Source organism: Panthera tigris, chromosome C1 (genome assembly GCF_018350195.1).
Source record: "Panthera tigris isolate Pti1 chromosome C1, P.tigris_Pti1_mat1.1, whole genome shotgun sequence".
In the NCBI taxonomy this organism is placed as follows: domain Eukaryota; kingdom Metazoa; phylum Chordata; class Mammalia; order Carnivora; family Felidae; genus Panthera; species Panthera tigris.
This window is the reverse complement of record NC_056667.1, coordinates 206,322,424-206,347,391: the sequence shown is the minus strand read 5'-3', so window position 1 is coordinate 206,347,391 and position 24,968 is coordinate 206,322,424. Positions and strand designations below refer to the sequence as shown.

Here is a 24,968-nt window from a genome sequence, read left to right as displayed (position 1 = left end):
CAAAAACTTTACCTCAGAAGTGATACCTACCCTCTGGCATTCTTAGGAAGTCCAAGCTCCTAACAGTCTTCTGTGAACAAGCCATTCTGGTTGCTTCATTCAGACCCAATCTATGTCATTGTGTTTTTCTAAGAATAGTTGTTGGAATTCTTAGAAATATATTTCAAGGGTGACATCAAGCAGAAGGAAACTCCTACCCAAGTTTCTCAGAGATTTGTGGTAATATTTACGGTTGGAAATTTTTTAGATCTTGATTTAAAAAAAAAATTGACAATAGTTTCCATTTTGTACTATAATCAAATAGTGACATTAGATGTGTTTTATACCCCATGCACTCCCAATCTGGAACAGAACTTCCGGTTTTTGCTGCTTCAGTTTTGATCTGGGGCCAAGGGACATCTAGGCCTGTATTATCCCATCTGATTCCTTCAGGGTCTTCTTATTCATTCATCCATTGGCCCATCCATCCATCTATTCAAGATCTTGCCACTGTGGAAGAGAATGAATAGTCCAAGCATCCCGTCTTCTAGGGTTCCCACCGCAACATTAATAATGAGCGATGTCACTTTATGCAGGCGTAAATGGGGGTGGGGGGCCAAACGCTGTTTATTTCCTCCTCGGGGCCGAATCTACCACCTTGTGGACATGGGTTCCAAGACCGTGGCCTCACGTGCTTAACTGAAGTCTAGAAACTTGGATACATTCTGCAGCTCAGGAAGCCCACCACCTGAAGGAAGTGGGGCCAGGTGTGAGACAGCAGGGAGCAGCTTGGAGTGTGCATGCCCACAGAAACGTAGTTAAATCGGGAGGGGAAAACTGCCAAGGAAAACAAATCTAGAAACTAAATCTGACCTATAAACTTCACATTAGCAAACTGTGGCTCTAAAGAATCTCATTTCCGGGGGCGCCTAGGTGGCTCGGTTGGTTAAGCATCTGACTCTGGATTTCAGCTCAGGTCGCCATCTCAAGGTTCTTGAGATTAAGCCCCCGGTGGGGCTCTGCTCTGACAACAGGAGCCTGCTGGAGCTTCTCTCTCTTCCCATCTCTCCGCGCCTCCCCTGCTTGCACACACGTGCGCGCGTGCTCTCTCTCAAAATAAATAAACTTCCATAAATAAATAAATAAATAAATAAAATCTCATTTCCAATGATAACAATAAAAACCAGAATGACACTGTACTTTTATCTGATACATTATGTGGCACCAGTTGATTGAACGCGCATCATTATTGTCCCAGTTTATTAAAATAAAACTCAGGGAGATAGAGTGGCTTTCCCAAATCACAGAGCTAATAAATGGCAAAAATAGGTTTGAAGTGGAGGGATGTCCAAAACTACAGGAAGATGCCCAAGGAAATAAGCTGATAATCATACATCCTATGGGCATGCCTGCACATATTCATACATCTATCCTGCATAAGCCACATGGACGGAAGAAGTACTACAAAGATATGCTCATGCGTAGCTTTAAGCAGTGGGTTTTAGGGGGAGGATTTATTTCAGCAAACATATATTGAAAACTTAGTTATGCTAGGCTTTGTGGGAAAGCCAAATATGAGTCAAATGTGGCTTCTGTCTTCAAAGAACTCCCAGCCTATGGGACGATGCGTAGAAAGAAAAAATAAATGGAGCACATGCAAAGAAAATGAGTGGCACATCTCAAACAATAGGTTCTGATGACATAATGTAAGACTATCATATAACATATAAGATATATAAGATACAGAATATATCACTGCTTGAGACTTTATTGTACTTTACCTATAGCACATGCATAGTACGTACGCTATATTTCTGCTTAGTTGTTTACGGACACTCCATCACACTGGAATGCAAGTTCAATGAGGGCGAGTGCTTTATTTGAATGTTTTTATACACTGGAATGCAAGTTCAATGAGGGCGAGTGCTTTATTTGAATGTTTTTAATGCTGTGCACCTGACACACAGAAGGTACCCAGTACATTTTTGTTGAATGAAATGCACAAACAAACATACAGAGAATGGAAAGGACTACATCAATGGTAGCCACCAACCCCAGTAACCTGGATGTGATGTTGTGTGTTTCTTTTGGGAACTCTTCTTTTGTTCCTGCAAAAGATGCTAGTAACGTATTAGGCACAATGGAATATTTTGTTCGGGTAACTTGCTTTGATACTCATTTCTCCATTGGCTTTGGTAGCTTTGTTGGAGTTTCTATTTCGGAACCTTTCCAGATGAGTATTGTGGAAACAGACCAGTTGGCTACAACTCATTAAACATGTCAGTTGGCATTAGGACATATTCACAGTTTCCTGCTTTTTATGAAGCTGTGTAGATGGACTGTGGTGAGCTTTAGTAAACGGAGGAGTCACGTCTGCCACAAAGGACACTGTTTTCAGGGAAACAGGAAAACTGGGAGATCGAAAAAAAAGAACATGATTATTTCCTGATTACCACTATAATGACATAACAACTGCATTTCAAAATTATTAAAATGTCCCATTGATTTTCCTATTTTTGTCCTTTCTTTTTTTTGTGATTTTATATGCCATTATGTTAGAGATCACAGAGAAGGAGATAGAAAACCACTTAGGCATCACAGTCTTCCCCAGTGTAAGCTTCTCTATGACTGTAAGTAGTTCTGTTCCGCTCCAAATAGAAAAAGATAATTCGGTTTTTGAGAAGCTGCAGATAGAATATTTATTTCATTGATAAATACGCCCTTTGGAGAAATAAGGGCTTGTTACAGTTTGCCCAAATTTTTGCAAAATATTTTTTATAAGATTGTTGACATCAGCAACCCATTTTCCAATTCACTTGAAGTAGAGTATACAGTTTGGAAAATCAAGTTTTAGTGTCTATGTTTTGTCCTGTTTTCTGTCTGGAATTCTCTGAGTTCCTTCTCCTCTGCATCTGAAAGCAGGTCGCAGTTCCATTGACTTTTAAGTCATACAATTAATGTAAGCATTTTACATGGCTTTTCATCTCCTTGTCTACATTATTTATGACATGAGATTAGTTAAACAGATTCTTTAATCTGTTTGTTTTCAAGACAACACTAAGACTGGCTTGCATTTTGCTGTGTTCAGATCCTTAACAGTGTTCCAGCCAAAGCTGTGCCCTGAACTCTGAGCGTTTCGAGTTCTTTCCTCTGTATCTATTTCTGTTCCTGTTGTTTTATGAAGGAAAACTATCTCCTTTTACACTTGCTCAAGGCCAAGCTGTCTTTGCCCTTAGACCCTCTGTGTCAGTGCAGGCCGCATGGGGTTTTATGGACCTCCTTCATGAGACCTGCCAGAAGTGTGTGTTAGGGTGTGTGGAGGGAGTCCACCCACACCTCCTGTGGAGATTATAGCTTCTAAGAATTTGCGTTCTCTTTTTTAATTTTGTTTTTATTTTTTAAAATTTACATCCAGATTAGTTAGCATATAGTGCAACAATGATCTCAGGAGTAGGTTCCTTAATGCCCCTGACCCATTTAGCCCATCCCCCCCCCAAAACCCCTCCAGCAACCCTCAGTTTGTTCTCCATATTTAGGAGACTCTTCTGTTTTTTCCCCCTCCCTGTTTTTATATTCTTTTTGTTTCCCTTCCCTTATGTTCATCTGTTTTGTCTCTTAAAGTCCTCATAGGAGTGAAGTCATACGATTTTTGTCTTTCTCTGACTAATTTCACTTAGCATAATACCCTCCAGTTCCATCCATGTAGTTGCCAATGGCAAGATTTCATTCTTTTTGATTGCCGAGTAATGCTCCATTGTATCTATATCCCACATCTTCTTTATCCATTCATCCATCGATGGACATTTGGGCTCTTTCCAGACTTTGGCTATTGTTGATAGTGCTGCTACAAACATGGGGGTGCATGTGTCCCTTCGAAACAGCACACCTGTATCCCTTGGATAAATGCCTAGTAGTGCAATTGCTGGGTCGTAGGGTAGTTCGGTTTTTAGTTTTTTGAGGAACCTCCATGCTGTTTTCCAGGGTGGCTACACCAGCTTGCATTCCCATAAGAATTTGCATTCTTAAAGAAGCTGCCTGTATGTTTGCTTTGCCCCCTAAAGTTTGGGGCCACCGCTATCTTTCTGGCAACCCCCACTGTGTTTATATTGCAGCCAAAATAGCCTCAAAATGCAGCTCTGGCGTTTTATGAGTCAAAATCATCCTGTCCTCTGCTTTCCTAGACCCCAGAGGGTCTTGAGAGAATAACAATATTCTCATATCGCAATAGCTTTCTGGTTCTCAAGAAGAGTTTTTATACCTTAAGTTTACACCTCTTCTTCAGCACATTCACACAGAATCTAAGTATGTTTATCTTCCAATTTCACATTTTTGTGATTAACTGGTTAATGCCTGTCTCCCCTGTTCAGCCAGGGCAGCTAATATGTCTGTTTTTGCACAGCACAAAATCTGTCTTTTTGAAGGAATACCACTACTGCACTGAGTAGTGAGGATAACCGGTCAGCCTCTGCCCATATCAAGTTCATAGACTATTTAAAAAGCCAGCCAGCGAGTGAGTTGTTACAAGGAGTATGGGTCAGAGCCAAGAGCGTGTCCTTGGAAGAATCTAGAAAGTGGCATTTGAGCTATGAAGTTCTACAGTGAGAATCACAGCTGGTTTTTTTAGCTAATTCTTTTTTCTCCTGAATTTTTCTTTTTCTTGAGGTGTATTTGTTACCCTTGTCTATTGTCAGTGCTTAGAGAAGCCATGACCTCCCAGGCCGTGACCAGCCCTTCGGGATGTGATTGTGCCAGGAAGGGGACAAGGAAGGGAAACAGCATTTGGTGAACATCTTTGCCCCTGATCATCTCAGTGGGTTAGAGGATAAAGAGGTTTTTTTTCCTTTCTCTGCCGCTTGCTACCTGTAGAATCCCAAGCACATTTCAATTTATCTCCCAAGCATCCATGTCATTACATGTTAAATGGAATAATTCAGTCTGTCTCCCAGGGCTGTTGTGGGATGAAACAGAATAAAAACTATGCGTGCTCAGCACGGTACCTGCCATCTAGACGGCAAGTGGTTAGTAAGTGTCATATTTGTGGTAGTCATCATGATGTTGTGGAAGTTGAAAGGAGGAAGCTATTTGAGGACAGTCTTCTGAGACCATCACCAAGAAAAAAGACCTTACCAGGAGGATATTACAAATTATTTTTTCTTGCCACCAGGAATAGCAATCGTGTCCCCAAAAAGAATCTTATACTTTGATATTCAGCCACAATCCCACACTATAATGTTACTCTCACCTTACGGTTCTTCTCCTATTTGCATTTTACCTGGTTGTCTTAAGCCCATAGACCTCGCACTGTTGTAATTGTGGGTGCTCCAATGGCTTCAAAGCAGAGTTGACTAGGGGTAAGGGTTGACTACCTGTATCAGAATTAACTGAGAGTGAATTAGAGATGGGATATCTTCAATAATTCTTACAACCACTGCAGATAATATAACGCTAATATCATCGCGGGCTCTATCGTTCCGCTCTGAATTTATAATTCTAATCTCATGGCGGGAATGTATAAAAGCACCATAATAATTTGCTCTTGTATTCCCTCCAGTTTCAGTGCGCTTCTCCCATCTTGGAATAGTTCAGTGGTTTTACAGATTTCAACTTGGATGCCCCTTCCTGGAAGGCCAGCCTGAAGTGGCTACTCACCCCCGAGCCCATTTTAATTCTCTGCACAGCCCCCAATTTGTGTTTTCCAGTCTTTTGTTCATTCATTCTTCCCTATGAATGTCAGTTTCCCAAAAACAGGAGGCAATCCTATTCCCTTATAAAAGGTGAGTGTTTTGAACCCACTGGTACACAGCACAGGGTAAAGTCGTGAGCAGAACTGACCTGGTCTTCTGGAGGCAGCCATGAAGGAGGCACATGTTGGTCGAAACAAAGAAATGAAAATGAATACGTATGGACTTCCAAATTGTTGTACGTGCCCTGGAAGACAAGAACCTCGTCCTGAGAAATTGGAGAAACTTCGACTGAGATCTGAAGAGTGACTACAGGTCCCCTAAGTAGATGAGGGACAGACGTGGTGCTGACATGTGTGAGGTACACGCGGGGGGGGGGGGGGGGGGGGGGGCTGCTTCAGGCCTTGCGGCAGCAACAAAACATGTAACCAGAGCACATGAGCACATTCAGGAACTAGAGCCAAGGCCTCATGGGTGCGTCACAAAAGGCAAAGTAGAGATGTCGAATAAGAGAAAAGTTGGGAGGCTGATGGAAAAGCCAGAGCCAGAGAAAGGAATCGGGGTGTCCAACCATGTGGACATCCTTTAAAGCCACTGGGGTCAGATGAGAGAGAAAGGAGTCCAAGGCATGACTGAAAAGTGGTGGCTGATGAAGAAGAAAGGAGACCAGAATAGAGTGTGGTCATGGAAACCCAACACAGACAGGTTTCAAGGAGGAAGTGGAAGCCACCATGTTAATTCTACTGAAGAGTCAAAGAAGATCCGAAAAAGGAAATGTCTTGGATAATGCAGCAGCATAGAGTTTGTTAGTGACCATGGCTAGTGCTGCTCCGGGGTGTCATGGGGCCAGAAACCCAACTGGAGTGAATAGTGGACGGAACACAAGATGAGAAAGTGAAGGCAGACCTTCTAATCAACGATTTGAAGAAGTTTAGAGCGTCTTGCCACATGTGCCTGAAGGTGAAATTTTTGAGTCACCACGATCATCCAATCAACAAGAACCTAAATAAAATACATCTTAGCACCAAAAGCCCTGAAAGAAACCAAACAGAATGATTCATTCCCACCCAAATTTTGGCCTTCGTTTGGCCCATCTTCTTTATGTTACTCTCCTATAAAGGAAACACTTCGGAAGCACGGCCCCCTAAAAAATGTCTCTCGCTCTCTAAGACTTATTATCTGGTGTTTTTGCTTTCTGTCTGTCTTTTTGCACCACAGAATAACAGACTAAGAAAATATGCTTTTGAATTGAAAATGAATGACCTAACCTATTTTGTGCTGGCGGCTGAAACAGAGTCAGATATGGATGAATGGATCCACACCCTGAACCGCATCCTGCAAATCAGTCCTGAGGGGCCACCTCAGGGGAGGAGGAGCATGGAGCTTGCAGATCTGGGGCTGGGTGAGAACACACGCGCCCCCCCCCTTCCCTTCCTTTGCAAAATGTGACCTGTGTGTTTGGTTCATCTAATGAACCAGTTAACTGTGGTAGCTGTCAAGGCTAACTAGTTAACTGTGGTAGCTGTCAAGGCTAGCTCATCCATCCCTGAGCTCCAGAAAAGCACCCCGAAATGCTTGACTTTTACTGAATAGTGAGGATCACCACACGCAGGTATGATTTTGAGTTTACTGGCAGTGATTTGAGGCTGGAAATCATCTGTTAGCAGTACTAAAAATGTACCCATGTCTGATGGGAGGTTACCTTAGATGGGGTAGTTTGTGTTTCATAGCCTTTACTTCACTTTACTTTGACTTAATTAATTAACATGATATTATGTAAAGACAGACATGCATTACTTCCTTTTAATTGAAAGATATCTTTCATGGATACTTCTTGACCATACTGAGATCAGCTTATATGTGACAGTTCCATAAATGTTGCACAATATTAGAGATCTTTATGAAATAAAAATATTTTTCTTCTTCCCATCCTTATTACTTCTTAAAATTCTAATTCATTCTAGGCAAAGAGAGGGCAGCAAGAGCGTGGAAAGGACAGGTGATGAGACACATAGAAAAACAGGTCCATGACCACAGGAAAGCCAAGTTCACTTCCAGAGTGGGTCGTTCCTCCCGAAAGGAAAACTATTTTAGGACATTTTGTCCAGCACCATGGGATCTTAGACACCAGAGTCTTTAGATTCTAGTAGTCTAAGTATCATATTCTATAAAGTGAAAGAGGCATGGGGCAATGAGGAAGAAAACTGTTGTTGACTTTAACACAACTACTATGTACCATGGCAGGCGTTTAGCATTCATGATTTACTTAATGATAATCAACTTGAGTATTCATGTTTATAGAGTTTTAGAGAGTTTAAGTAACTGAAGCCAGAATATGGGCTTGAAGTTGATGGCCAGAGAGTCAGAATATCAAAAATGTACTCACAGATAAGAAAACTTTAGTGTGCATTGATGGAGTAAGTCATGACAACCCCAAGTATAAGTATGGTATTATAAGGGTCAAGAGTTCTTACGCACATAGGGTGGTGTCATGGAAAGAATCCCAAAATGACCATCAGGAGGTCTGATTTCCAGGCCTCGATCTTGTAACAATATAGAGTCCTGGAGGCAAGATACAACGAAGACATCTGCTCACCTGCATCCATCCCACATCCGGTCTTGATATGCCACAGCCTGGAGAGATGTGTGATTTATGAGTATTACTTATTAACCTGTCTTGGTGTATCTTTTCAAGATTCGCTGGATAATTCTGTAACTTGTGAAAGCACACCAGAGGAAACAGAGTCTTCAGAGAACAGCCTACACCCAGACTTCGCAAAAGTAATAAAGCTGACATTTTACTATGCAAATAAATTTGAATAACTTATTAGTTATTGTTTTCATGGAAAAGATGGAAATGCTGTATTTTAAAATTTAAACTAAGAAATGCAACACTCAAAAAACAAAAGCATGTTGTGATCAGATTTGCCGCGTGTTAATGGATGATATTAAAAGAGTGATGATACTAAGGGGCAATTTCTTGGCCATGTGGAGGGGGCCAGGCTGTAAGTATTTGGATAGTTGGTTACCGAGAGCTAACACAGTTTTCTCTGCAGTACCTCACAGAAACTGAAGAGACTGTCAAAACGACTCGAAATACGGAGAGGTTAAATCTGTTCTCGCTGGATCCAGATATAGATGTAAGTCGAAATTCCTTCTGAGCATGCGTGAACTCAATCCACACAATTGTGGTTTAGAATTCAGGATTTCTTTTTTTTATGATGGGCATTTGTTGAGAAAAACCTTCCACCTTTTTTGTAGACCTTGAAACTTCAGAAAAAGGACCTTTTCGAACCCGACCTTGGGATCAAACCATTTGAAGAAAAAGCCGCCAAGAGGATCATGATCATTTGTAAAGCTCTCAACTTAAATCTTCAGGGATGTGTTACAGAGAATGAGAATGACCCAATAACGAATGTAAGTTTCCCCTGTTACATCCAATGCCAATCAGCCAATATCACACCACCCTGGCCAAAATCTTTTCTATTCCTGATAATCCCAGGCACTGAGTTCACACCAGCTAGTGCACCAGGGAGTATGAATGACAGCATTTTCCACATCACAAAAATGCATGAGTTCTGAAGCAGACATACTACCGTAAAATGTTCCTTTTACCTTGAAGAAGTGTCAAAGGGACTGTATTCTAGTGTCCTTTCCATTCAATCGCACAGTGGTTCAGAGTTTCCTAAGGCATTGTTTATATCTACTTGGTGGTGGCTGAGATGGCTTTTAAGTCAATTTTTTTTTAATTTTTATATTTATATGTTTGTTTGAATGTATATTAGAGAATAGTGTGGACAAACAAATCAACTCTGAGGTTTCACAGCTATCACTGCCTAAGACAAGGCTACATAGTGAATCGAGTAAAATAATATTGGATAAATATTAAATAATAGTATAGGCAAATGGGAGGAAAAAAGGTGCTTCGTTGATATTTGGGAACCACCACAGCATTCATTAAATCAACATAAGATTCCTTTTCCTGCTAAGTGGACTGTCTTGAAAGTTCTCTCCTATGGGGGGGGGGGGAGGGAGGGGAGGATGGGTGATGGGCATTGAGGAGGACACCTTTTGGGATGAGCACTGGGTGTTGCATGGAAACCAATTTGACAATAAATTTCATATTTAAAAAAAGAAAGAAAGAAAATTCTCTCCTAGTAGTCTGGGGACCATTCTATACCAATTGTATAAAAATTGTTTTAATATTTATTTATTTATTTATTTATTTATTTATTTATTTACTTTGAGACAGAGAGAGAGAGAGAGAGCATGAGTGGGGAAGAAGCAGAAAGAGGGGGGGAGAGAGAATCCCAAGCAGGTTACCTGCTGTCAACACAGAGCCCAGCGTAGGGCTCAAACTCATGATCCATGAGATCATGAATGTGAGCCAAAATCAAGAGTGGGATGCTTAACCGACTGAGCAAACCAGGCACCCCTAGACCAACTGTAAAGTTATTTGTGGGAAGGGGGCATTCCGCGAACATAAACATTAAATTCTGAACTATAAGAAAAGAAAAATTATACATAATCCCGCCACCAATCCAAGTCAGTGTTGTTGTACTGGTATGTCCCCTTTCATTGTTTTTAGTGCAGTCCATTTTAATTTTTGATAAATCATCCCTCAATTATCATCTCCCACCTCAAAGAAGAAAACTTATTTCTAGATCCATATTATAAGCCATGTTTGCTTTTTAGAAGACAAAACAGCGTTAAGCTTTCTCTCTAGACCGAGCACCACACAATTCCATGCACATCTCCATGCTGAAGTTCAATGAGACTTATTAGCTGTGACAGTGTGTGGCTTGAAGAAAGGATGGACCCTTTCGTACCTGCTGCCCTTGGATCTTCAGGCATGGCACTGGTTCTTTGAGCCCATTTTCCCTGGCGTAACAGAGGGATAATGGTACATGCTACGAACCTCAGATTGAATGAGGAGAATCAAGTGATAATGTGCCTCTCTTGGGTCAGTATGCCTCACCTTCCCATCAGTGAGTTCTGCCACACTGGGCAGGTAAGCTGGGCAGGAAGCTTACCTTCCCTCTCCTCTTCTATAAATGGGATAATAATAACAGTAGCTGTTTCAAAGGACTGTTGTGAAGAAGTCATGAAGTAATATATGGAAAGTACTTGGATGATGCTTGATGCACAGTAAGCAATCATTACATATTAACTGTTATTTTAATAGGTGGGAAATTGCTTGGAAATTTGCGAATGCTATATATGCAAGGTATTGGCGTTTTCAGTATTACACATGAGAATCTTGTTGACAAGGTAAAATTGAGCTGACTCACCAGCAAGAATCTTCCCCCCCAATGAAACTTTCTCACATTTTAGAACTATGATTGGGCAGTAGGTATGTGAGTAAAAATGATAGTACTGGAAGTCACGTTTATTCCTTTTTCAGCAAGTACTTACTCTGTGCACCTACTGGGAGCCAGACTTTTTCTAGGTACTCAGGAAACAGCAGGGAACAAGATAACAAGCCCCCTGCCCTCTTGAAGGCTGACTCTTTTTGAAAAGAACAAACAATAAATTTTTTTTAAAAAGACAAATTAACACAAGAGTTGTACATTATTTACAGTTGTTTGAAATAAATCAGTATGACAGATGTGATGCAGAGGAACTGGGAGATGGGTCACGTTAGGTAGAGTGGTCATACGAGGCCTCTCTCAGGAGGTGACATTTGAATACAGACCTAACAGGTGAGAAGGGTAAGTCAGGTCATGGGAGAATATTCTAGGGCAGGAGAACGAGCAAGTGTGAATGCCCTAAGACAACTAAGTCTTGGCAAGTTCTAGAAACAGGAAGTAGGTGCCGAAGGGAAGAGCAGACCAAGATAATGTGGGAAGGACAGTCCAAGGGAAGGTAATGTAAGGTACAGGCTGTAGTGAAGTGTTTGCATTTATCCTGAGTGGAGGCTGTTGAAGGATTCAAAACACTTTCAAATGGTGTGGTTCAATTTCTGTTTTTGTTTTTGGTTTTTAAGATCCCATCAGAAAAAAGTAATGAATTGGAGGAAATAAGAGTTGACCAAGGATGGTAGATAGGAGTCTGCCACCTAGTTCATTGCGTGGCATAGACTAGGACTGGCAAGGAAGGAGGAGAGAAGTGGATGGATATGACTGATGCTGGGTAAATTGGACAGACAGGCTTCTCTGATCCATTGGACAAGGGGAAAGAGTATCTCAAGGATGAGTCCCTCGCCTTTGCTTTGAATATTTCTATGCATGGTGGTGCCATTAAAAGGGCAAGACTAGATGAAGAGCAGATTGGGGGGATATTGGCCCCAAATTCCATTATGGGCATGTTAAGCTTGACAGGCCCACTAGATATCCAAACAGAGATGTCCTTTGGGTAGATTCAAATACAAGTTTGGAACTCAAGGGAGTGGCCACAAACTGGGTATAAACTTGGAAGTCTGGTCCATACAGTGACCCAGAGGGTCACATTTAGGAATTTCTGTGTGAATAGAAAAGGGGCCAGGAACCAAACCTTTAAAAGATGAATAGAGGGATTCCTGGGTGGTTCAGTCGGCTGAGTGACCAACTCTTGATTTGGGCTCAGGTCATGATCCCAGGGTCATAGAATCAAGCCCCAGGATTCTCTCTCTCTCTCTCTCTCTCTCTCTCTCTCTCTCTGCCCCTCTCCCCCACTCATGCACTTTCTCTCTCTCTCTCTCTCTCTCTCTCTCAAATAAATAAATAAATAAATAAATAAATAAATAAATAAAAGATGAATAGAGAAATGACCAAAGGAGACTAAGAAGGAATGGCCATTGAAGTAGAGCTAAACCAAAAAAGATTGGGCTATGAAGCCAAGAGGGAACAGGTCAGCTGTGTGGCATGGTGCTGAGGCGCTGAGTAACAGGAAGCCAGAGAGGAGCCCAGTAGATATGCCAACATGGAGGATAACTGGGACTGTGGAACGAGAAATTTCCATGGAGTGAAATGGTCAGGAGGAACAATCAATGTACTTTCATTCAGGATTAAAATTTAAAAAACAAAAGAAAACAAATCAAAAGCCCTAGAAGCTGCTTCTTGAAACCACTTGGAAATATCAGGAAAATGTAACCCAAATCATAATGGCATTTAGCCATCTTATGAAATAAAAATAAATGTGGTTTTTTTGACCATGCATATCCTTAAGTGTGATTAAAATATCCAATTTGGAAACTGAAACTTGAAGATAATGGGCTTTTCTTTCCAGTGCCCAGCATATGACTCCTTCCACATGGATTCCTTTCTTTGTACTAAAACTCATATTCAGAAGCTTAATGTTTGTATTTGGGCCAGTCTTGCCAAGCACGAGAACACGCCCAAGTTCAGAACCCAGCATCAGTATGCCCTTTTATATCTGTAAAGCCTGAGAGACAAGTTTATTTGGAGTGCTTTGGATGTCCGTATTGTACTTAATTTACTTTAAAATTGATACAAGTGTTAAAAAAAATAGAAAATGACTTTGTAAAAAACAATTTTATTGTGCTTATAAACAATAAAATAAAAACTAAGAAAACAGCCTCACCTAAACTTGACAGCAATTTTTTATGTAACGGCATTGTTTTTAAAAATCTTTGTATATTATTGAGTGACACTCTTTTGTTCATGTAGCTATTTTTAAACTCATTGTTTTTAACTCAGAGAGCATTTTTTTTTAAGTGAATCGAAATATTTCTTCAAGTTGCCAAAGATCCAACTCCTGTATTTAGTGAATGAGCTTCTAAAAAGCTTCTTTTGAAAACTTTTCCATGGTGAGGAAACAATATTTGACAGCATGTAATTTTTTAGTCAGTCCGTTGGGAACCAAATTCAAGTTGACGGTATTCTAGTATAAAATATATCTTTGAAAATAGCAATTGATTCCTAAAATGTGAACAAAGAAGCCTGCTTCACAGCAGAGCTACTTTAAAATTATAATGTTCTTGATTTTTATTTAAGAAAATACAGAATTCTAAACATAAGAAGCCTGTGACTTAATTTGGTAGGCTTTCAAGTGCTTGATTAAACGAATCTTTATTGAAAAGCCAATGATTCAAAAAGTAAGATTTGACATTTAAGTTGAAAAAGTGGATTGGAAGAAATAAATGAATCACCACGTGAGCTTTAATTTCTGATGGATTATCAAAGTAGGTAATTTATTTCCATTCACCAAGCAGAAGTGAAAATCAAAAGGCACCAATTCATGGCAAATAATAGGATTTTTTTTCCTTTGACCTTCAATGTGTTTTGAGTTCCTGCCTGAGTTACTTTCATGTAATTTTTGCATTTTCTACTCTTGCAGACCACCACTACCACAAACCAAAAGTTTTTCTAAATTAAATTCAGTTGGTAAAATGGGAAACTTTTACTTTTCGTCTTTTTTTTTAATATTTTATTGAATTTCATTTTATATGTGTAGCTCTGTTTCTAACAGTAGGGCAGCTGGCAAATATGACTAGTATTAAGGAATAAAATAATAACCCCATTATAAGCTAGCCATATTACTGTGTTTCAAAGCACATGAGATAACCTATTAAACATTCAATATCATGTGGTTTTGTGTATATCCTGCTTGCCCACAGAACACTTGATATATGAGGGGCATCAATTCAAAATTCAGTGACATAAACAAAAGTAAAAATGTTTTGGGGAGCATATTCCATTCTGAGAAATCTGTAGTTAATGACATGTAATTATATCTATTTGCATGGCCATAATTATTTCTATGTGTATACATGTAACTATGTACATATACATGTATTTATTTATTTCAGTCCCTGTTTTATTTAATAACTGTTGCATTTAACAGTTTTCTGTTGAAAATTTCATCTTTCTGGAATCGTTCTTCTTCAGATTCTACGATACTCTGGCAGCATTTAACATATATATATATATATATTTTTTTTTAATCTCTCTCCACCCCCCAGTCGCCTTACAGCCTGTTTTCCCTACTCCACCTCTATCTTTTGCATGCTGATATTGTTCAGGATAACATTCTGATTCTCTTCTCTTTATCTCATGGCTTAAACAAGAACCACATACAAAACTCTCCCGGGTCCACATCCCCAGCCCAGTTTCTTTGGCCAGGCTCAAAACTCATATATCCAACTGTGATTGGAATGTCCTATAGACAACTCTATGTACCATCCAGAACTCATCTTTGTATCTTTATCTTATATATTAGTGAATGATATTGCCGTCCACTTAGTTTCTTACATCTCCAAACCTGGGAATTTTCTTTTATGCGTACCCCTGTGAACACCTCTCTCCGACCAACGAGAACACCCAATGGATTTCTAAGTTCTTTGGGTGTACCTCCTTAATGTTCCTCAAATGCATCTCCCACAAATGCATTCTTTCATGCCTTTATGTTCTTTCCTGTGTTTATGTCTTTGCACATGTCACTTAATCTACCTAGAAGCCCCTTCTAACCACCGCTTTACCTACTTTTTGCTTTTTTAAAACTCAACCAAGAAACTTTCCCTTTCCCATCTTTCATTACCTTCCCATTTTCTCTTTATTTCACATTTTCCCTTTCCTTCTTAGCATGGTGGTGAGAGGTACCATGACCACCACTACCAGACCACCACTACCACAAACCAAAAGTTTTTCTAAATTACTACTCAGAGGCTTGGAATTGGGTAACCAGCCAAGAAGTCTTCATAATGGGAGGCAGAAAGCTATGTGGAGGCACAGAAATGGAATGTGCTTGGCTTTGTCAGGATCTGGGGTACTGTGCAGGGTGGTACAAAGGAGACAATTCGAGAAGGTGGCTGTGGTTGGCAGACTGGTTACTCTGAACAGTAAGTAAATTGATTGAACAAATAAGTAAATAGACCAATGATAACAAGAGCCAATTTTTCACTATTGGAGGAAATAGTTACATGAAATATGAATAGGGAAAAGGCTTGAAGTAACCCTTCTTGATTTGAATTTGAAATAGAAGTATCAATATGAACTCAAGAGTTTTTCATAATATTTCATAAAATATTCATGTACAGATAGAGTTAAAGAAATCCTTGTAGATGTGAATGTTATGTGTATGGATATGTGTATGTGTATGTGTGTGTGCATATGTGTATGCGTCCCAGTAACAATGAGCATAATGAGCACCGAGATCCTGGTTTCTAAATGTCACCCTCACAGAAAGGTACTAGAGCTGTATGGAGAAATGACTGGGGCATTGAAAGTATCCAATGAGCCTAGAACATCTTGTTGAGTGAAGAAGTGCCCCCAAAATTATGGAATCTACCAAAAAGTCACGGGAGCTACCTCTAGCCAAATCTGAAACAATTTGAGCATCAATGTAAATAATGATAGTAAGAGATTGAAATCTATTGAATAAAATAGTAGTAATCCATGAGTCTATACTTGGAGGTATGAAGAAAGAGAAAGAAAGAAAGAAAGAAAGAAAGAAAGAAAGAAAGAAAGAAAGAAAGAAAGAAAGAAAGAAAAGAAAGAAAGAAAAAAAGAAGGAAGGAAGGAAGGGAGGGAGGGAGGGAGGGAGGGAGGAAGGAAGAGAGATAGAAAGTTTCATCATTACAGAATACCAACTAGTAAATACAGAAAGAATGATGGAACTAGAAAATCACCATTGGTAGCCATCTTAGTGGTAGTTGATTCCAGTGGGAGTTACCAATGGAGAATTAGGTGAGTTAGGTTTGATGAGTATCAGGACATTGGGATAATCTCAGAATATATCTCCAAAACTGCTAATCACTTACCACTTAATATATATTGTATATTTTAAAGAACAATATTATACCATATATAAATAGTAATTTCTCTTATCTACTGTTTTATTAAATAATGTACTAAAGAGGCAATTGCATGTATGATGATTTTATATCATAACCATCACTTCTTTCTTTTTCCTGCAGATTGAGCCTTTTTTTGTGAGTGTGGCACTTTATGACCTCAGAGACTGCAGGAAGATTTCTGCGGATTTTCATGTGGATCTAAATCACACTGCTGTCAGACAGATGCTCTCAGGGGCTTCCGTGGCTTTGGAAAATGGAAACATTGACACTGTTTCCCCAAGACAATCAGAAGAACCTCACGTCAAGGGATTTCCAGAGGAATGGCTAAAATTTCCAAAGCAGGTTGCACTTTTGTTTACTTGTGATAACCCTGAAACTGCTCGTTTCATCATTCTTACCGAAAGAATACAGTTGGTTTCCCAACTAAAAATTCCCTAAAAGCTGTCCCTTTAAAAAAAAAAAAAGAAATTTTGTGAATGTCTTCAGTATGCATCCCTAGATGCTTATTAGTTGTTTTCTTCGTACATAGGCTATATTTTCTGTAAGCAATCCACATTCTGACATTGTTTTGGTGGCCAAAATCGAAAAAGTACTGATGGGGAACATTGCAAGTGGTGCTGAACCTTATATTAAAAATCCGGACTCCAACAAGGTAATGCATAATCTTTTCCATAAATAATTTAGGCTGCTTTCAGGATATAAAATCACACTGCCTTAATGAATTATCAAGCTTGGTAAATGTGAGTCTCAAAATAGTTGCTGGTTACTGAAACGAATGTCCATCGGGCAAATTTTAAAGTATAGATTCTTGGTTTGTGTGTTTCGACCAAGCAGCTTCTGACTTCTGATCATCTCTTAGTAGAAATCAACTTAAATGTGTATAAAATTTTCACTCCAAGGATCAAAATGTTAACAATAATGAAAAGTGAGGATTAATCTGACTAAAAGCAAGTGAATACAGATTACTGATGATGAACTAAGTGAAAAAGTAAGACAGATAACTGTAGGTCAAATTATTCTAACACTGAAGTGACAACAGAGTAAAGGATGTGCTGGGAGTTCTTCAAATGATAGGACAACAGAAAATTTTTTCTTTTTTCTCCAACCATATTTTCTTTAATAATCGAATGTTACTAGTTGGTAGGAAATAAATATTAAAAGTCTGTATTTTTCATGCAAGGGAAATGTATTGGGGAAAGACCGCATAAGAATGGAATTTGAGCATGTGTAACAATTTAGGGCAGTGTTTAACATATTCATGAGATTCGGGGTTTGGCAAACTACAATGTGCAGGCCAGATCCACCTGCCACCTGTTTCTGTCAATAAAGTTTTATTTACACAGTCACACTCCATCATTTACGGATTGCCTAATGGCCGCTTTCCTGCTACAGAGACAGAGAAGCCACGACAAAGACCACGTGGTCCACAAAGCCCAATATACTTACTGTGATCCTCTGCAGAATACATTTGCCAACCTCTGCCATAACGAATAAGGGTATAAGATGGTCTGTGGGTGTAAATTTGAAAACGCTTTCCATTCGATGTTGTAAGACCTTTCCAGTCTGATAAAAGGGAAGAAAAAGTCGCTGTTCCGAGACAAGCGTATTTTCTATATTTGAAACTTCCAGAGTGAAAAGAAAGAAAAACATAATACAGTAGTTTGAACACAGAGGAGATCATTTGGTTCTTTACAAGACAGAATCGGCAGCCCAGTAAGGCAGACAGACAGACCTTCCGAGTTTCAGTACAAGATAATGTGGACAAGTATCTATTAGTGTTTTCCTTGGACTGTTTGGGAAGAGGTGTTCTAAACAATATTTTTATTTACTTTTCCCTTAGTATGCACAAAAGATACTGAAATCCAACAGGCAGTTCTGCAGCAAGTTGGGGAAGTACCACATGCCGTTTGCTTGGGCAGTAAGGTAGGTTGACATCTGTAACCAACAGAACAGTCATACGTTTACAAGTCTGCGTTGGAAACTTCCGTTTGAACACCTCTCTGTTGCCTGTTATGTGTGATATACCAAAACCTGGAAAAATATTAATGGTGTCATCTTCATAAATATTCGGGGCTCTCTGGAAACATGTGCTTTACAAGACAATTCAGCAAGACAGAGTATAATAGATTGGGGCTATGATATGTGCACAGTGTGTGCACGACCAGATATGCTATGGCTTCTTGGTGGGATCAAAGTCATGACCTGTTTATTATGCATATTTGGTTTATTAAACGCTTGGCATTATATCAGGCCTGAGAGTTCAGTGTGCATAACACTCAAATGGCAGCATTGTGATTTATTATGCAGCTGCGTATTTTCATCTATGTGTAGGGCATAGGCCTATGTATGGATGTCCAGAGGAAACCATCAGCTTGATCATTTAAGCTCTCTTTGATTTTGGCACTAATTAGCATAACCAGATTTGTCAGTACTGGCTCACTTTCTGATGGAAACGCTGAGTTATGTCAACACTAAGGACGGAATCATCCTCCCGGACATAGAACCTCTGCATAAAGAACAAGAATTGCTTTTCAGATCTGGTTAAAGATCAATTACAGTTGTCCTCCTCAATTTCTTTGCATCCTTATGTGTGTAAGAATTTCTTAAAAGAGGAAAAGCCTGGCATAGACACAAGGACAAAAAGGTCAGCAATGTATAAACCAAATTAACTTTAAAAGGTTGGGGCGCCTGGGTGGCTCAATCAGTTAAGCAGTCAACTCTTGGTGTCGGCTCGGGTCATAATCTCAAGGTCTTGGGATTGAGCCCCATGTCAGGCTCTGTACTGAGTACTGAGTGCAAAGCCCGCTTGGGATTCTCTCTCTCCCTCTCTATGCCCCTCCCCTTCTCATTCACGCTCTCTCTCTCTCTCTCTCTCTCAAAAATAAATAATAAACATTTCAAACATTTTTAAAAATAAAAATAAAGAAATAAAAATAAGTTAATTAGCGTGCCATGAAGTAAGGCAGCCTAGTAAGTATTCCTTTGAACATTGGTAACATTGTCCCAATGGTGGTAACTTCAGAAAGAAGACAGCGTCTGTTAATTTTTGCCATTTGTAGGTCTCCCAGTACCCAGGGATGAGCATAACCAGAGTGAATCCACCAATATTTGTTATTATTGTGAGCTTGTTACTTGAAGTCGGGGGCAGGTAGGTGCAGGGGAGGGAAAGGTGGAAATATGAGCGACAGGAAACCAGGACAGACTTGCACAGTCTCTCCAACGCAGCCCTGTAGTGAGGGAGAAAGAGACCAGACCCAGGAGTTGGACAAACACGGTCCAATTCAGGCCACCACTTACAGACGGTAACTTTACTCCAGTTTTCTCCCAGTTCTCAGGGTCCCAACCACACGATGAAACTGACAAGACCTGCCTCGTGGGCAATGGAGGCAATCTCAGCTACGAAAGCACTTGGCATAAAGTGGATCACACGTATCACTCTGTCTCTCTGTGCCTCTCGCCCTGCAGGGACAGCTAATGCCAGTACATGATGCCTGGAACAGACATGATCCGAATATACTGAACCTTTATGTTGAATTTCGTTGTTTTTATTTCTCCCAAGCTTCCAGAGAAAGGATAACTAGTCATAATTTGCTGGTTAAACTCTTTCATGTTGATAAGTATCCTCAATTCCCACAAGAAAACCTGTTGGGGCATAATAAGATAGATATCTTTTGGCAAAAGAGAAATATTCCAGTATAGCAAACTTACAACGGCAAACACATTTTCTGTTAAATGGCTGAGCACTGTTGTGAGGTTTTAGAAGCAGTCATTTGAGAGCCAGAGCTGGTTTTGAAATCTATACTGTACTTAATAGCCAAGTGAACTTAGGCAAGTACTCATAGGCTATCTTTACGCTAGCTTTTTTTTTAATGTACAAAAGAGGAATGATAATACATAATCTACTGTTGCAGAGATTAACAAGCACAGATATGTACCCAGTAAAAGATAACCATTGTCTGAAGTCACTATTCTTATATGATTATTAAGTCACCTGGGGAGATCATATTTTCTGCAACAAGTCCCCCTTTCTGGTAAATTTGGCACAGCGAAGAATATAGTGGGGTAGAGAAGGAAAAGCATTACCCTTTATTGATCAGTTAGGAGAAGAAGTAACAATTGTACAGTGAAGTTATCTAGTAAAATATGCTGGAAGAAAGACGGATGAGGTTTCTAGGAAGGCTGACAATATTCCTGACTATCGAAGTAATTACGTCTAGGACAAGAAAGTCAACAAAACCACAAGCTCATGCTCCATTGATGCCTGATGAGTGGTTTGGCTGTAGGTTAGGAAACAGGAGGCACCACCAATTTGTGCACATAAATACATGGTTTACATTCACGTAAACATCTCTGACATCTCAGAAAAAAAAATGGTTAGCAGCATAGTTTGAAAGATTTCATGTTAAACCCCTTGGAATAACTAATCACAAAAATAAGTACCAGATCCAGCCAAAGAAGATTTTAGTCCCCTTCACAATGTGGAAATTGCTTCAAATAAAATGGCAACTGCATCAGAGGAGGGCTCGTGGTTACTCAAGCCATTAGCTGACATATTTCAATATGCTATTGATTCTGCTGGATGTTTGGCCTCCTTTTTTCCTACTATATTTTCTAGATTGCAGTTTGCCTAACAGTGTAGCTTTGAGTGTACCCTAAAACACTTTGGCCCTTAAGATCAACTGCCACTAAAAAGGGTAGAATTGACAATTTAGCTTATGACCGTAGAGAGAGAGAGCACAAATAGGGGAGGAGTAGAGAGAGAGAGAGAGAGAGACAGAGGATGTGAAGCTAGCTCCAGGCTCCTAGCTGTCAATGCAGAGCCTGACACAGGGCTCAAACCCACGAGCCAAAGTCAGACGCCCAACCTACTGAGCCACCCAGGTGCCCCAACTCTGATTTCTTTTAACCCACCTTACACGATATTCTAAATGGATTGGCGCACAACCCTGGAATTTCTTTAAAATTGAACAAAACTCAATTAAAAACTTCATTCTTCCATCTATGTGTTTACAAAAGGCACACAGTCTAACAACATCCCCAACAAATGGTTGTCCAACCTCTGAATCCTCCCAATGACCAAAACTCAAGTGCATCCCACAATGGTTCCTTCCTTCTTTCTATAGGTCTAGTGATTAAATAACTCATTTAAAAAAATATATTTTTCAACCGCATGACAATTACTTTTGTGTTTTGTCTTACATTAGCTACAGAAATATGCCCCATTCTTTCTGTGTCACAGCTCTTCATGCTGCTCGTGACTGAGGCTCTCAGGGACACTTGGGCTTCTTTTCCTGCAGCTAAACTCCACATTTTCTTCAGTCATCCCCCAAACATCGTGGTTTTGAGACCCTCACCATATACGGATCATTGCCCAACTGTGGCAGCTGGAACTGGGCACAGCATCCTGCCATCCCGAAACCATCTGTGTGCATGAGTCAATTCTCTGTTCTCTTGCCAGTTAGCATATTTATTAAGCAAGGACAGCGTGTAGGGGGCTGTGAGCAGCTCTTCTCCCTGGCCCTGCGTTCTTCACCCTCTTTACAACGTGTCCAGTGTAAGTGAGCTGTTTGCAGGACAGAGCTGCGGATAAAAGCAGGAACGAGTTTTACAGCTCACGTCTAGTGATACATTTGTAATGACTGGTTAATTACAAACAACAACAACAACACTACTCAAGGTCAGTTTGACCTCCTCCTGTGTTGAAAATACATCATATTGGTTTCAACATGCCACACACCCGAACAGAAGCCCTGTGTGATATTTAAATAAAATCTTCGAATTAAATATTTTCTCATTCTGCTTCCCCAGAATGAAAAATTTCCCCTCACTTACCACTTAACAGAGAAAAATGAGCAGAAAGGTGGGAGGAGTCTAAAAAATATGATTCTGGCCCATTTTCGGTATTATTTGACACTACAGCTCTATGATCAGATATCTATCTAAACGGCCATGTCAGTCTGTGTATTTTGGTTATTTGGTATTTGGAAATCTTTGGTTAATTTCAAGAGTAATAAAATAGTCTAGTCAAGCTCCTTAAGCTAGAAGAAATAAAACTTCAGCAGCTCTCTAAGATTACTGGAAAATCAATTATACACGGTTCTAACTTTTTTTGATAGGCACAGAGTATAATTAATTTTGAAGGAGAAAAGCTAACATTAAGCATGTTATGTATACTAGCTTGTATTGCCTGGCATTACTATACTATTTGGACAAAAACAACTTACGTGTTTTAACTAACTCTGTCTAGTTCCAGTGAAATAGACAATCAATGGCTCATGTTCATGGTGCTTTCTTTATGTAATACAAGATTCTGACTCAAGTGTTCCTTAGTTTACCTTTGTCTGTGTCTTAAAATTTAGGACGTGGGCATGTTTATCTCCAGGAGAATGTTTCAAGAGTCTGGCCGCCTAGACCCACATGTACGACCTTACCCCTTTTTCACTACTCATAAATTCTGACGGCACCATCCAGATCAAAGTAGCCCTAGCTTTCCCAGAAAGTAATGAAAAAAGGACTAACCTGTCCCTCTCCACTCTCTCAATCCTCCAAAGTTTTGATATGTTACTAAATCATAAATGGATGTAGTTGGAATATGGGTGGGCTGCTGTCTGTCTGGAGACTGAGTTGAAAATAAGGAATTAAAGACAACAAATACAGTGTTTAAATGAAACTTTTGTCTAAGGAGTTTTTTTGTTTTTTTTATTTCATAAGTTCCTGGAGTTTCTTCCATTACAGATGGGAAATTGAATCATTTGTCACCTTAAAAACACAACCCGGTAAACAATATTCACATACCAATCTGAATAAATATCCTTTTCTTTCAGATCAGTATTTAAGGACAACCAGGGAAATGTGGACAGAGACTCAAGATTTTCACCATTGTATAGACAAGAAAGTAGCAAGATTTCAACCGAGGACCTCCTAAAACTAGTGTCAGATTACAGAAGGTAGGGTGTTGGGATACTCTTGAAATTAACATGAATCAGCTACATTGCTACTATTGATTTATTAACTCTGCATAAACAATACCTGGTTAACCTGATTTCTCAAATGGCCAAACTCCCCCAGAAAGTTAGAAGCTTCACAGATGACTTCACATATGCCTCAATGACCTAACAAAAGAAAATTTGCCACAATCATATGGAAGGAGTGTGAAACATAAAACCATGTCAAATAACTATTATCTCTCTGTAACAGATCACACCAAAACTTAGTAGCTTAAAAGAATAATATCATTTATTTTCCATGAGTCTCTAATTCGAGCCTGGTTGAGGGAGGAGAGCTTGTCTTTTCTGCACATGGCATCAGTTGGCAGAGTTCAGCTGGAATCAGAGGATCCACATTCCAGATGGCTTATTTAATGACTGGCAAGTTGACTTGGCTATTGATTGGGAGCTCAGCGGGAGCTGTAGACTAGAGACCTTGGCTCTTCTTCCTGGGAGCCTCTCCATGAGATACTATCACTTCCTCATGGAAAGAGAGCTGGCTTCTGAGAGTAAGTGTCCCAAGGGAGAGAAAAGGATCACTACCAGTTTCTTAAGACCAGGGCCCCGAAACTCTCGCAGTAGCATTTCTGCCATTAATATACTGTCATGCTGTCACAGAGCCCAGATTAAAATAACAGAGACACAGACGCCTCTAATTAGGAAGGATGTTAAGGAATTTTAGAACTATGTTTTGAAATTCCACAGAGAAATTCATTGCTGTGACTATAGTAATTCATAATATTTCTGTCATTCCAATGCTTTTGGAAAACACAGTGAAAGTTAGTGCTAAAAGAAGAAAAAACTTAATAAAACCCACAACATCTTTTAAATATCACCATGCATTCAACGTCGGGCGATGATAAGATCTTTCATGACGAGCAACTTCCCTTAAACTGTTAGTCCCCTGATACCCAATCCCTAACATCCCTAAATGTTAACTCTCTACCTCTCCCATCTAAGAATCAACGATCTCCTGTCAATTAATTTTGTTTATCCAAAGCACAAATAATGCATTACTATGAAACAAACATAACTAATACCTTCTGTATCTTCAGTAGAGAATATGTTTCTATTTAACTAGAAGGGAAGTTTTCCCAATGCTCGTTTTTTCTTCTGAAAAAAAGAATACAAACTTTAGAAAGCAAAATAAAGGTGAAAAGTAAAATCTTGGGGGAAACTACTGCTTTGTGATCCTACAAGACCACTCCTTACATGAGGAGATGCCCCCTGCTCTTGACTTCATCAGGCTTCCCGGTCAAAGCTCCTACCATAGTCTTTCCAAAGGCTACTAAAGCCACTAAGTGGGAGCGAATAGTGTTTTACCTCTTTACCTTTTTTGCCAGTGTATGAAAGTATGAAAAGTTACAATGCTGAGCAGAACAAAAGGGACAAAATATTTGGGGGTAATCTGATATTCACAGAAGATTATATTCTTGCAAAACCCATATTGTCCACGTATAGGAAAGAAAATTATCACTGTGGCAGTGATAGGGCATCTAGAATACATAATGCCCTACTGGTAAAACATTAAATTATTTCATAGACCCCTCACACTTTGTGGTATTTATTGTCAACAGTGTGCTGATA

The 24,968-nt window shown here is 39.7% G+C and overlaps 1 protein-coding gene across 7 annotated transcripts in view; it reads left to right on the top strand.

The window, feature by feature from the left end:
- Positions 1-24,968, top strand: part of DOCK10 (dedicator of cytokinesis 10) — a 267,897-nt gene that overhangs the window by 158,812 nt on the left and 84,117 nt on the right. For all 7 annotated transcript variants that reach the window (XM_042995487.1, XM_015538862.2, XM_042995486.1 and 4 more), the window contains exons 8-15: positions 6,879-7,062; positions 8,356-8,441; positions 8,717-8,800; positions 8,922-9,077; positions 16,516-16,737; positions 16,925-17,047; positions 18,236-18,318; positions 23,220-23,342. In XM_042995487.1, coding sequence (XP_042851421.1) covers positions 6,879-7,062; positions 8,356-8,441; positions 8,717-8,800; positions 8,922-9,077; positions 16,516-16,737; positions 16,925-17,047; positions 18,236-18,318; positions 23,220-23,342 — 1,061 coding nt within the window. The remainder of the gene's footprint in view (positions 1-6,878; positions 7,063-8,355; positions 8,442-8,716; positions 8,801-8,921; positions 9,078-16,515; positions 16,738-16,924; positions 17,048-18,235; positions 18,319-23,219; positions 23,343-24,968) is intronic.